Below are 13071 nucleotides of genomic sequence, written 5' to 3' on the forward strand. Positions count from 1 at the left end.
AGCCAATGCTCTCAACTGCTGCAACATCTCTCCAATTCCTCCATCTATAAATTTTAACAAGCATTACATGTATGTAAAGTGTCCGAGCTGAGTTCTGAGTGGGAATGTTCACAAAATTTTTCTTGGTTTTAAAAGGGCCCCACCCACACGCTCATTTGGAAGTGCCCTTGCTTCTGCTGAATAAAAGATGGCTTGGTTTGTATTTATTTATTTATTGAGACAGGATTTCCAGCCTGGCTGGTCTGGGACTATGACAGCTGTTGAACTTGAATTCCTGATCCTCTGACTCCCAAATTCTGGGATTATGGGTGGGCCGCCACCCTTGGTTTATGTAGTGCTGAGGATTGAACCCATGGCTTCCATAGTTCTAGGCAAGCTCCTAGCCACGGTCCCAAACTCCTGGCTCATCTGCATGCTTTTAGAACTGTTCAGTGACCTTTGGCTGGTACCCTTTCCTGTATGTGTACAATCTATTTAAGTAGATAATAATAAGAAAGCAATTTAAGTCCATCTGTATACATCTTAAACTCAAGATCAAATGGGTATGTTAAGTAATAAAACCATTAGCAGAAACACAGAATATTAAGTTTCCTACTCATAACCATCAACTGCTGGCTTGTAAAAGGCATTATAGATAATTTGTAAGTATTCTATATAATGATAGCTCCAATAATTCTCATTTTATGAAAATGACTCAATTGTTCTTCCAGACAGTGTTGATTCTATCCAGTCTCTTAAATATATAAACTAATAAAGCACTGGACTGGAGGCATCCTGATCGTCCTCCTTTTCCTTCTGCTGAATATAAGTTACACATGAGGTTTTTATTTACATAGTTTTTATAAGTTAGTTATTTCAGCTATCATATTTAGGCATGCAGCAGCAACTAGCGGTTTTTTGATAAGGTCAAGGTTCTGCCAACCTGGAACACTGCACTTTCCCAACTTATCATTATCAAGGGTATTAGCTTTTGAAGTCCACGCCTCACTGAAAACATTTAGGATTAAGATAACTACAGAGAAGCAGGGGGTGAATAATTCAGTCATATTCACTCATTTGGGAAAAGATTATCTAAATACACAAGTACCCCAACAGGTTGGATGCTGTGTTGTGGAACTCAATTCTAATACTTTTGTATCAATGTACAATACAAAGGCAATAAGAGAAGCTAGGGAATTTCTAGTTTTCATCATTAATGGCTGTTTCTTCTCTTACCCATGGAATTAAAGAATGTGAGTGGCTCTTGTCCATATACCACCAGGAACTTACCAATGCAGTTTCTTCCAGAAGTATCTGGCTCATAGCCACTATTGCAGTTACAGCGGTAGCTTCCCCTCAAGTTTTCACAGATCCCATTGGCACAAATGTCAGGGTCCAAAGCACACTCGTTGATATCTGCAGGAAATATAGCATGCTTAACACCTACAGACACCTGTTTGTTGACAAATGAGGGTCTAATAAGGAGCGTTTGATGCCTGGAGTATCTAACCTTGAAAACCTACAATTTGCCTTTTAGAAAGAAAAAGGAAAGATAATAAGAAAATAAAACTGAAGGACACAAGACACTTCACTGGTAAGTCAAGAGAAAAAAAAATGAAAGGAGTTGGCAGCACCTAAATAATTAAGTCATGTAGTATGTCTATATTTTCGACAAAATTAATAAAGAACATTTATAGGCTGTTGGCTCAAAATCTAAAGGAAAACTCAATTTAATGGGTATTATAGCCATCTAATTAAAACACAGAGATTTATTAGGAAGGCCTGTATGATTTTATAGTCACAGGATGTTCTTGCTTTCTTCTCATATTTAGCATTTATTTAAATAATAGGACACAGTGCTTCTCATTGTTCATGCGTTAGAATGAATCCAGAAAACACTCCAACACAGCTACTTGACAACACAATGCTTTATAATAAGCCAGGGACATGACAACTGCCATGCTGCCCAGGGACAGTGGCACTTGGACTCCAGTGAAGCAAACATACAGTTCCCAACAGGCAGGGGTCTCTGGTAGGAGGTCACTGACAGGGAAGAAACCAAAACAAAAATAAAACAAAATAACAACAACAAAATACTGTGGTACAAAACTCCCATTTTCTTCACTGTGATCCAATTCTGATGATTGTTTATAGGAACTGGAAAGGATCAGGCAGCCAGAACTTGCCTATAATTCTAGCACCTGGGACAGGGAAGGAGAATCAGGAAGTAAAGGCCAGCCTGGGCTTCGAGCACTGTCTTAAAAAAGAAAAAAGAAAAAAAAAATAGGAACTAAAAGGAACTCCTTAGAAACTCTCTGATTATTTACCTAACTTTTCATTTTATATTTGGGAAAAATATCCCAGTAAAATTCTGCCTCTTTCTTTGATTTCAGATATTTAAAACTCACCAACAGTGCCTGAAGATTTACAAACTCCTCAAACACAGCCACAAGCCTATACACATGCAAACACAGATGCACTTGCTTCTCTGTCAGGGTTTTGTTAAAAGATAATGCCAAATTTGAAATAAGAAAACTTGAATAAATTTTACTTCTGCAGTTAGACTGAAACATGTTGGTGGTTTTTCAGCATAAACCATCTTAGTTATTTTGGGACAGTATATTTCAGACCTGATCAACATCAAATATCCTTAAAGATGGGTATTTTTCTAGCTCTATCTGTATAATTATTTGGTGTAGTGCTGTCTTCAATAAAATCATGGGCATGGTGCTGTGGGATGTCTATCTGTACCCTGTGAATATATGTTGTTCCCACTGGTTAATAAATAGGCTTCTGTGGTCTATGGCAAGGCAGCTTGGAGTCAGGTGGGAAATCCAAGGAGACAGGAAAGAGAAAGGTGGGATGAGAGAGATGAGAGCCTCCTGCCGAAGGAGCAACAAGATGCCAGCAGACCAATAATGTCATGGCCACGTGGCAAAACACAGATTAATAGGAATAGATAGAGTTAAGTTATAAGAGCTAGCTAGCAAAAAGCCTGAGCCATAGACCAAACAGTTTGTAATTAATAGTAAGCCCCCGAGTAATTATTTTATAAGTGGCTACAGGACCATGGGTGGAAGAGATTCCTCCAGACCGCAAGGCCAGGCAAGACCGGAGAAAATTCCAAATACAATGCGGCTTGGTAGTAAGGTTCTCAGTGAAGTACTTTTAATGAATAAATATCTACCTGTAATGAAAAGTTGCCACATGTGAAATGCCATTTAACGTCATCTAAGTTAACAACTATTTCTCCGGAAGATGGTTCACCCTCTCATTCTCCATCTGTGTACCTTCACGGTAAATATAGCCATATTCATATGCTGATCAGAGTTATATATTTATATTTTACAGTCGTGAGACTGAGCGTTGAGCAGAATTACCTCTTCCATCCACGGTGATACCCACTCCACTGCTACAGAGGCCATGGAACTCAGCTGTGGGAACAAAACAAACAGAAATGTTAAGCCATGCCCACTCCACAAGTCATTAATATAACGATGGAAATAGGAAATTTAAAACAGGCTTACTCCACACTCGGTCATTAACATAACAATTTTATGTAAATTCACTTTAATACTAAAAAAAATCACTGTTTTCTAGAACATAATTATTTCAAGAATTCTAAAAATCATAGAAAAGTCTAAGTAGTAGAATTGCTTGTAACCATGGTTCAGGATGATCTCGATACATTGATAAATGTTAGAATACTTTTCACATGCAACTTTAATCTAAGACATGTCATCATATTGTTTTTGTCTTTTTTCCTCCATGATAACATGACAAGGGTCAAAACTTACATCATCATGTTTACCCAATACCAGGTAGTCTCCATTTTAGAACTAATAATCTACTTGTCCTAATACCACCAACTAGAAACGTTTTTTCCTTCTTACAAGAGAGAAAACTGAAGAAGAGTAACACAGTAGTTTGTCCAAAGTCACTAAGATGAGCAGAGTAACAGGCTTGGGTCCTGAGAATTGTCACAGACATGTCATGTCAATGCCCCATTTACTGGAGCATCAGTATTTTATTCACAGAGATATGGAGGGACTCAATTTCTGTATCAGTCTCTTACTGATGTAGTTGGGTCTTTCCAACTTGGCGAAACTTAGACAAGTAATGATAACTTGAGCTGTGCTATCTGAATAATTAATTTTTTTAGAAGTAAAACTTCTCTGAGTGAATGCTTCTTTTGAGGTTAGCATCCCTTCCCTGTTCCTAGAATACTCATCCATCTGCTATTTGAAAGTATTTGTTTTGGCATAGCTTCCCATCACAGGAAAAATTAATTGCCTGTAGCTTCCTCAATCTGGCAAATAAAATTGTCATCTCATTATAATTTTAATAGGAGACTTTTTTCTTTCACATGGAAAGCTACCATTTATGTTCTCCCTTGCAAAACTCTGTGTGTACTACACTTTTTTCAGCAGAGCATTTTGACTTTCCTTACTAATTAATTTATGTTCCTTGAAGAGTAAAGGATGATATAGGAAATGCTTTCCTTCAGTTTAAATCTGTGTTTTGATACCTGATATGTAGTTTAGTATATTTTATTTCCCCTCTTTAATAAAAAAGAAAATGTCATATTCAGTAATTCAAGATGTATCAAATATTTTTCCAAGGTTTGAACAAGCCATTTAAGACTTTCAACAGAACTCAAAGCACATCAACTTTGTCAGAAGTTTTCTCCCATCTTCCACACAGAAAGAGAACTATAAGCATCTCTCTCCTCACTGCCCCAGGTAACTGCTGCTTCGGCCTTTGTGCTTTTCCTGCTTTCTGTTCCTGACCCTTTTTGGTGCTGATCATACTACATTGTAATTCATGTTTGCTGCCTGTGATCTCAAGTATCTTCAACCTGAAGAAGAAGTAGCAGCAGGGAATTTATTTTTGAACCCTCTGTGCTTACTTATATATCACAGAGGCTCATTGAATGCGTGAATGAACAAGAGTCAACTTGGATGGACCTTGGGCTTGACATTATAAGGTATTAAGATTTTTCAAAAGTCAATCAGATTGTCTTGTATACTATAAATTCAATAATGGCAAGTGCATATCAAGGTATTTTATATTCTCAATAACAACACTGACCAAGGGAACTGAGGGTAACACTTGAATATAAAATCTGTGCCACAATCACAGTTGCATGAGCAAATAGTTGCTGTTCACTGTGATGATTGTGGGTCCAGCGAAAGCATGCACACATTCTGCAAATTCTGACCACACGCCTCACAGACCGATGCAAACTCGGCTTTTTCTCCTTCGATTCAGAGTAAGGACAACACACTTCAGAGTGAATATGATCTATGGGCAAATTCTACTACTGAGCTTCTAGTTTCTTACTACAAGGGAATACCTGAATTTTTAGCAGGGCAAGGCTGGCAGGGCTCTCCAAAGCCGTAGTCGGGATTAGCACAGCAGCACTCAGACTTGGTCACTGCTCCGGGGAAAGGACGCACACACACTCCCTTCTTGATTCCGCCATAGCAGGTACTACGCATGTGAGTGTCTACCGGAAACAGACGCATGATAAGAGAGACAGAGAATGTAAAATGGAAAGCTTCTTTAACCTAAGAGGTGACTACATTGGGGACTTCCAGAGAACACCTGCCACTCCCTCTTACTCATCTTTAGCCTCTTCAAAGTTGGGAAATGAACAAATACGCTTGTAGACTAAGGGGACGACTAAAAACATGCCAACAACCGCGGTCCCCAGCTCCACCCTGTGACACACAGGTACCCACCTTCCCACCTATTCTTACAGGTCTTCATTGGGTAAGGATATAGAGACAGTTAAAAGCACCACCTTGAGCTTTAATCTTGGAGTTGTCCTAGCCTCAGCCTGGCACTTAACTCTTGTTTCTGCTGGAGCAGTTCTAAGGAGCAGTGAGGATAAAGTGCTTTGAAATGATTAGAGCGTTGTCTAGCAGACTGCTTGCTTTGACCTTTAAAATGAGGACATCTTTCTTTTCAACTCTCAGGATGCTGGTGGTGACCATGTTTTTGTCTTTGATGCTCAACTAATAGTTAGGGGAAAAAAATGAGCTGAGTATGGCGGCGCTCAACTCTAATCCCAGCACTCAGGAGGCATGATCTCCGTGAGTTTGAGGCTAGCCTGGTCTACAGAGTGAGTTCTAGGCCAGCTACATAGTGAAACCCTGTTTCAAATTGGAAGAAAAAGACAAGGGACCACTGTCTCTGGCACTGTATTGGGTGGCTATGCAAACAAGATCTCATGAAACAGTCAGGTCACCAACTCTAGAGCCAAGGAAGAATATGTAAATAGGTCAAAGTCACAAGCCCAGGCTGGGATTGACTGTAGGCTGTGTGGCTTCCAAGGTAACTCCTCTTGCCACTGTACCCATCCATGCCCCTAAAAACCTCACTCTGCTTGATTCTCTCATTCCTGAGCCTTATGAAATATATTACGGCTTTATGAGGCAGTACATAATGAACTATTTAAAAAAAAATAGACTATCTTAAAAGTCAGAGAAGCAGCATAGTTTCTTAGTAGTAGAGCATGGTAATTTCATCAGGGAATAGCCCCCATTATAAGTATCTCAAATTGTTCACAAGTTGTTGGAAATGATTGTAACTATTTCTTAGAGGGTGTCTTCTAATGTTTTCTTAGGTCCTAGCAGTTTTGACCATGAAAGGAATCAGACTTACAGCTCTGTTAAACAAGGAGATGTTTGTGTTTTCACATGGAATAGGGCCCCAAGTTTATCATCACCATAACCCCGAGGAACACAGCCTGGATTTACAATAGGATTTCTGTCAGGGTTCTAGAGATTACCGATAATCTTGCAAGAGATCAGAGTATGGTCAAAGTAACTGCTGTTTTCAGGACAAGAACATACAATGGACAGTTTTCAAAAGCAAGTTGACTGGGCTGGGGAGAGGGTTCAGTGGCTTAAAGTGCTTTCTGCTTTTGTGGAGGACCCAGGTTCAGTTCCTAGAACACACATGGAAAATCACAACCACCTATAACTCCAGTTCCAGGGATCTGACACTTTCTCTGCACATACATGGTGCACATAAACTCACCCAGGTACACATACATGAGGGTAAAAATAATAAATGAATAAACTTAAATTAGTAAAAAAAATAAAAGCAAGTAGACAGAAAGCTGTGGAACCAATTACAGGAGCAATATTTAATCAACAGAGCTAATGAGGAAAAGGGTTTCTGGGAGGTGATGTGTCCTGTCCAACACTACATACCTGGTAGATAACAGAACCAGTGAAGAAAAGAACGTAACTTTTTAGAAACAAAAATGCTGGTGTTTGGAAACATGATGCAATGTTCTAAAGCTAGTGTTTAAAAAAGGCTGCTGAAAAAGAAAATTTAGCTGAAAAATTTCTAAAAGCAAGGCAAATTTTGAGATCCCATCCTGAAGATAGAAAGAAATTAATAACTGATTAATAACTGATCCTTCATATCTGTCCAACATCAAGAATATCTATCTATCTATCTATCTATCTATCTATCTATCTATCTATCTATCTATCTATCTATCTATCTATCTATCTATCTTTATCTATTTATCTCTCTATCTAATGCTTAAAAGAACAGTTATTAAAAGAGGGGTTTTGTGCATAATCTGGGTTATAAATTGAGGTTCTTCTTCTTTAAATCTGTTCAAGACTTAAAGAGTCCCATGGTATCCCTGGAAGGACTTTTCAATCAGTCCTGATTGGGAGGTATAACAGGCAAGTCCAGGGCCATGATGTGTGCTGGGTGAGTAGGAACAGATGGTGGCAGTGTGAGCCTCGGGTCACAGTGGGCAGTGGATAGGATGTCTTTGGGGTGGGTCACATAAAGAGAGGGCCTTTGTAGCAAGCACACAGGAAGAAGGTGGCTGTAAATGTTTGCAAAGACGGGAAATCTTGAAGCCACCCTAGGGCAGTTCCAGTACCACAAAGAATTCTAACTTCCACCGGGCCGGCCTCTCTCCCTGCACTCCAAAACCCTCCCTCCCTGAAGAGTGGAGCTTGGAAGGGAATTTGTTATTTAAAACCCAGCTAGGAATATTAATTAATATATGCTAGTGAACATTCTAATTTCTAAATTCAGATTATTCTCATTATATAAAATCTTCATAGAATTTTCTTGTTACCTAAAAGTTAAGTTATAGAATAGACGGAGTTTTCTTCCTTCATTACAGGATCCATTTTGTCTACTGAAAAAAAAAAAAACCTAAAAAATAAAATTTAAAAGGATGGGGAAGGTATGGAAACATAAGTTTTGTCTGTTTGTGAATCATGGTTCTTCAGTACGCTAATTAAAACCATAGCTTAATTTTATGAAAGTTAAAAAAACTCAATTATTATAGAAACAAAGATATAAATAAGAAACCTAAGTTAAAGAGCCAATTCAAATAACTCATGGGAGTGACTTCTTCCTAACATAGTAGGGAATGGTTCCCATTGTTTATTGGGTGGACTGAAGAAATCTACCACAGTATGAGAATAGCAATATATAATTTCCCACTCAAACAATGTGCTCTTATTTTAAAAAGCTGAAATCCATGAGGAAAAATTTCACAAAGGCATTCCAATGATTTCTGATGTGTTCCCTGAATGTGGATAAAAGAAAGAATCCTTGGATTTGAACCTCAATTTCATGAAAAATATTCATAAATTGGCTGCTTGAAATAAAAATCATCTCTCCTTCCTAAACCAGCTCACTTTAGATTTCAATGGAATCACGTAAGTGTAGACAAAATGCAACTAAGTGTTTTAAGGCAACTGAAAATACTTCAGCTCTCCGCACAGGAAGGAGCTACATTCTTCTGGCTGCTATATTTGAAATTCCCCTGGATAAGTTGCTGACAACCTGCAGGCTGAAATGCAGCCTGGGCTGGACACAGGATGAGTCTGAGAGAACAGATGATTTCCATCTGCCGGCCCTTCCCTGTCTCTCCTAACCCCTCCTGAGATTCAAGAGTTAGAAGTAAAGTATTAACAACTAGGGCTAAAGAATTTCCTTTCTCTCAAAAATACACTTTCAAACCAGCCTTGCCGTTTTCCTGCCTAAGCTGAAAATCAGAGGGTGCAAAACGACCAGCTCATCCTTCAGCTTCACAGAAGCACTCGGAAGGGAAAACCCCGTGAATGTGCTTTTCCTAACTTCTCCACTCCCAGTATCACTGCAGCACGGTGGCTTAGGTCTCGAGGTGCCCACAGCATCTTACACATTCTTGCCTGCCTTTTGAAAGGCACTGCATGATCATTTTGATTCATTTTCATGGCATCCATTCAGCAGATATTTCCAAAGGAATTCAGAATGGCTTACAGTAAAATGTACATTCAGTCTCCTATTTTCCCTTTAGTAGTTGATTGTGGTGAGGAATAAACTTAAAAACTTGAGGCTTTAGAAATCAGTACACTTCTACTGAACAAGTCACTTACGATTCAAGCTTTGTTCAGATAAAAGTAAGAGTTTACATGAATGTAACTATAATCATATCTGTTATTAATAATAACACGAATGCCCACTGAATTCAAGACTCTGTTTCTTTGTATATCATCAGAAGCTTTGAAAGGAGACTGTGTGGGGGTCTCATTTTTATAATAGTTATATTAAGATACAATGCACAAGCTATAGAATTTACCCATCGAAACTACGTTTTAAGAGCACTCACAATTGGATTTTAGAACATTTGCATGTCCTTCAGTTATCATTTTCTTCCCCTGCCACCCCGTCCTTTCTGCTATAAGCCATCACAATGAATGAATGCAGACTGGCCTATCCTGGGCCCTTCCTATAAATGACACCATACACAATATGGCCTTTTTGAAATGGATCCCTTTCACTTGGCATATGGTTAAGCCTTCCCTGTGTTTCAGCATGCATTCGGTTGTGGTTGAGTATCACTATTCCTCTATGTAGATATATCCTATTTTATGTTTTCAGAGATCACTTGGGACCATCGGGCCATTACAGAATGCTCACTTACCAACACATACACGTCCATCCACTCCCACAGCCAGGCCAGGGGGACAGTCACAGCGGAAGGATCCCTCCTTGTTGATGCAGTGCCCGTTCATGCAAATGCCTGGGGTCTGGCATTCGTCAACATCTGCCCAAAGGGGGACAGAAGCTGGTCCATTACAGAGTAGTAGACAGTGCTGGCTGAACTGGTCTATCCTACCAGCCTTTCAACTGAGTAACTTGCAGGAAAATATATAAAAATGGCAACTGACCAACTATAAAAATATAGTCCTCTCAAGCACATTTTGTAGAAGGCAGAATAAGAGCTGCTGCACGCATTGAGGAAAAGAGTCTAATAATGTCTATTGTTTATTGGATTACCTTGTTTACTACTAATAATATTTAATTCAAATTAAGTGAAGTAAAATATACAAATCTATGATCAATTTTTGCAATATTTTTCCACACAGAAATAGATGTTTTTTGACATTAATCTCAACATTTCATTAACAAAATAAGCTGAGATATTCCTTGATATCTTCAGTTTTCTGGCATTTATCGCATGCTGCCAATATGAAGTGGCATTCTCAACAGCAGAAACACACCTCAGACACAGAACTGAGAAGTGATGGCCATTTCAAGTCATCTAGAGTCTGACATTTGTAGTGAGAAAATTGATGAAAAATAATTTCCAGAAGAGAAATTCCCACAGAGGAAGCCAAAGTCATCTATATACATGCATTTAAATTTGCTAGGAAACCCTGAAACCATGAAGTTCCAGACTGTCATGCAATGCTGCATGATGAAATGCATGATGTCATGCAATGCAGAGAAATGCTGGTCACCTATCCTGTGTTAAATCTCAGTCAAAGATATCTGATACCTGAGAGATTAGGTCAAAGCAATAGCTTTTCCACTTCATCCTGTATTCCCTTTCTTTTCTTTTCTTTTTCTATTTTTTTCCAAAGTCAAAGTTACTTGTTACACATGAACTTAGTCCTACTTTGTATCCCTACTGTCCTGGAATTTCAGTGAAATCACAGGAATTGGTAGCAAATCTTATTTTATTCCGGTAGATTGGTGAAATTGGAGGCAGAAAGCATTCATTGAGTTGATTTCCTCTAAGGTAGGAAACCGAAGTAAAAATAAAAGGTTGCTTCCAAGATGAAACAAAGTGCTGCTTGTGAGTATGAACATCATACAGTGTCACAGATTTCCAGGAGGACTCTAATTTGATTATTAAAATTATCACTAGAATTCGGTCACCAAAATGGCTTCATAAACAAAATGGCTAACGAAAACATTCAAATTATGTCTTCACTTAATTAAATTAAGATTATAAAATCATGATGTGTTTCCTAACAACCTGTAGATTAGTGCTATGGAAAAGATGTGATACTGTGTCAAAAAAAAATGTGACCCTGGAAAATCCAAGCCTGGGAATATATATATAAATGACGATTTTTCAAGGTTTCTGCTTACTCTTATTCATTTAGCCAACAAGCCACAAGAAATTATTCCGTATTGCTTTCTTCAGACTTGATAAAATCAATCTACCACACCCTTAGTGTCTCCTATACCATTGTTACTTTGCAAAGATGTTATTGTTTCTCACTTCACAGTGTATCTTTCCCCAGGAAGCTTTAGACATCTATCTGCCTTGCTGATCTGGCAGGAGATGTGAAAAACATGAAATTGAAGGAAGGAAAATGGAATTATTCCTGCATGACCCACAGACCAGGAAAGGATGGTTCCAATCACGGCGACTCTCTTATCTCAGAGCGGTACATACCTGTGCAGTAGCGGCCGTTTGGTGCCAGAACAAAGCCTGGCTTGCATATGCATTTGAAGCTACCGTCCTCATTGATGCACATTCCATTCAAACACATGTTGGTAGTTGTGCATTCATCATGGTCTGCGGCAGAAGACAGAGTGACTTGGACCCCTGGCCTCAAAAGAACCGTCTCTCTCTCTCTCTCTCTCTCTCTCTCTCTCTCTCTCTCTCTCTCTCTCTCTCTCTCTCCCTCCTTCCATGATCTCCAGTCGAAACCACCTCACAGACGAATCCTGTCCTTGTGGGTCCTATTTCACTTTTTTTGCCTCATTTAGCTTTTACTTTGAAATTATGATAGCGTGACATCATTTCTCCCTTCCTCTGCCTCTCTCCAAACCCTCTCATGTACCTTCTTTGCTGTCTTTCACATTCATGGCCTCTTTCCCACTGGTTGCTGAACACATAAACACAACCTGCTCGGTCTGTATAATGTGGCCTGTGTGGAAGTGTTTTCAGGACTGGGCATTTGTTCACTTCACCTTTCAAAACAAGAAAGCCTCATGTGTGAAGACAATGGTGTGTGGAGACCGGAAGGGAGCTTCCATATGAATGGAAAGGCAAGGAATACATCTTACGTTTAGTTGCCTTTGAAACCATATAAACATCAGTGTTGCTTTGTTTTCTTGAAAAGGTAACAAGGTTTTGGTGGGCGTTAGGTTAGCAATGGAATTAATGGTAAGCCTCATTGCTGGAGAAGTGACCTGGGCTTCCCTTAGTGAATGTGCGAGTTCCACATCTCTTTTGGCATCTATTGCTCAGCCAAGCATGCCAGCCAAAGACAACCAGCATGCCAAGCATGCCAATTGGTGACTGTGGATACCAACATTGCTGTATTCTCCCAAATTCAGAAGGAGGCTGCCTCTTCTCTATCCTATCAGTGTTATGACCCTAGCATCTAAAATACAGCACACTGCCGAGGAATAACTGTTACTTATACTTAAATATGTACTGCATAGGAAAAAGATGAGCAGTCATAAATCATGAGTTGTTGTGACATTACTAATTAGCTATCGCTTTTCTCCTATACTCAATGTTAAATGCATCTGTATTTTATTTACCTAAGTTACGTGACCAGCTTTCTTTCACCCATGAGGTGTGGAAGCCTTTGTAAAAATCATCTATGTGGTTCTAAATCAAAGGACTATCCTCTAAAAACCGTCTTTTTAGAAACAAATTCCATACCGACACAGTTTTTCCCATCTGTGGTTAACTCAAAGCCAGCATTGCAAATGCACTGGAAACTTCCGTCAGTGTTCACGCAGCGGCCATTTTTACAAAGAACTCCATTCTGGATGCACTCATCGATATCTGAGGTGATTAAA

General features: G+C 39.1%; 1 protein-coding gene across 1 annotated transcript in view; it reads right to left on the bottom strand.

Moving 5' to 3' along the window:
- Fbn2 (fibrillin 2) overlaps positions 1 to 13071 on the bottom strand; it is a 211793-nt gene that overhangs the window by 85783 nt on the left and 112939 nt on the right. The window contains 6 exon segments of the mRNA XM_028891611.2: positions 1270 to 1395; positions 3360 to 3413; positions 5336 to 5488; positions 9941 to 10063; positions 11708 to 11830; positions 12932 to 13057. Coding sequence (XP_028747444.1) covers positions 1270 to 1395; positions 3360 to 3413; positions 5336 to 5488; positions 9941 to 10063; positions 11708 to 11830; positions 12932 to 13057 — 705 coding nt within the window.

Source organism: Peromyscus leucopus, chromosome 19, assembly GCF_004664715.2.
Source record: "Peromyscus leucopus breed LL Stock chromosome 19, UCI_PerLeu_2.1, whole genome shotgun sequence".
NCBI lineage: Eukaryota > Metazoa > Chordata > Mammalia > Rodentia > Cricetidae > Peromyscus > Peromyscus leucopus.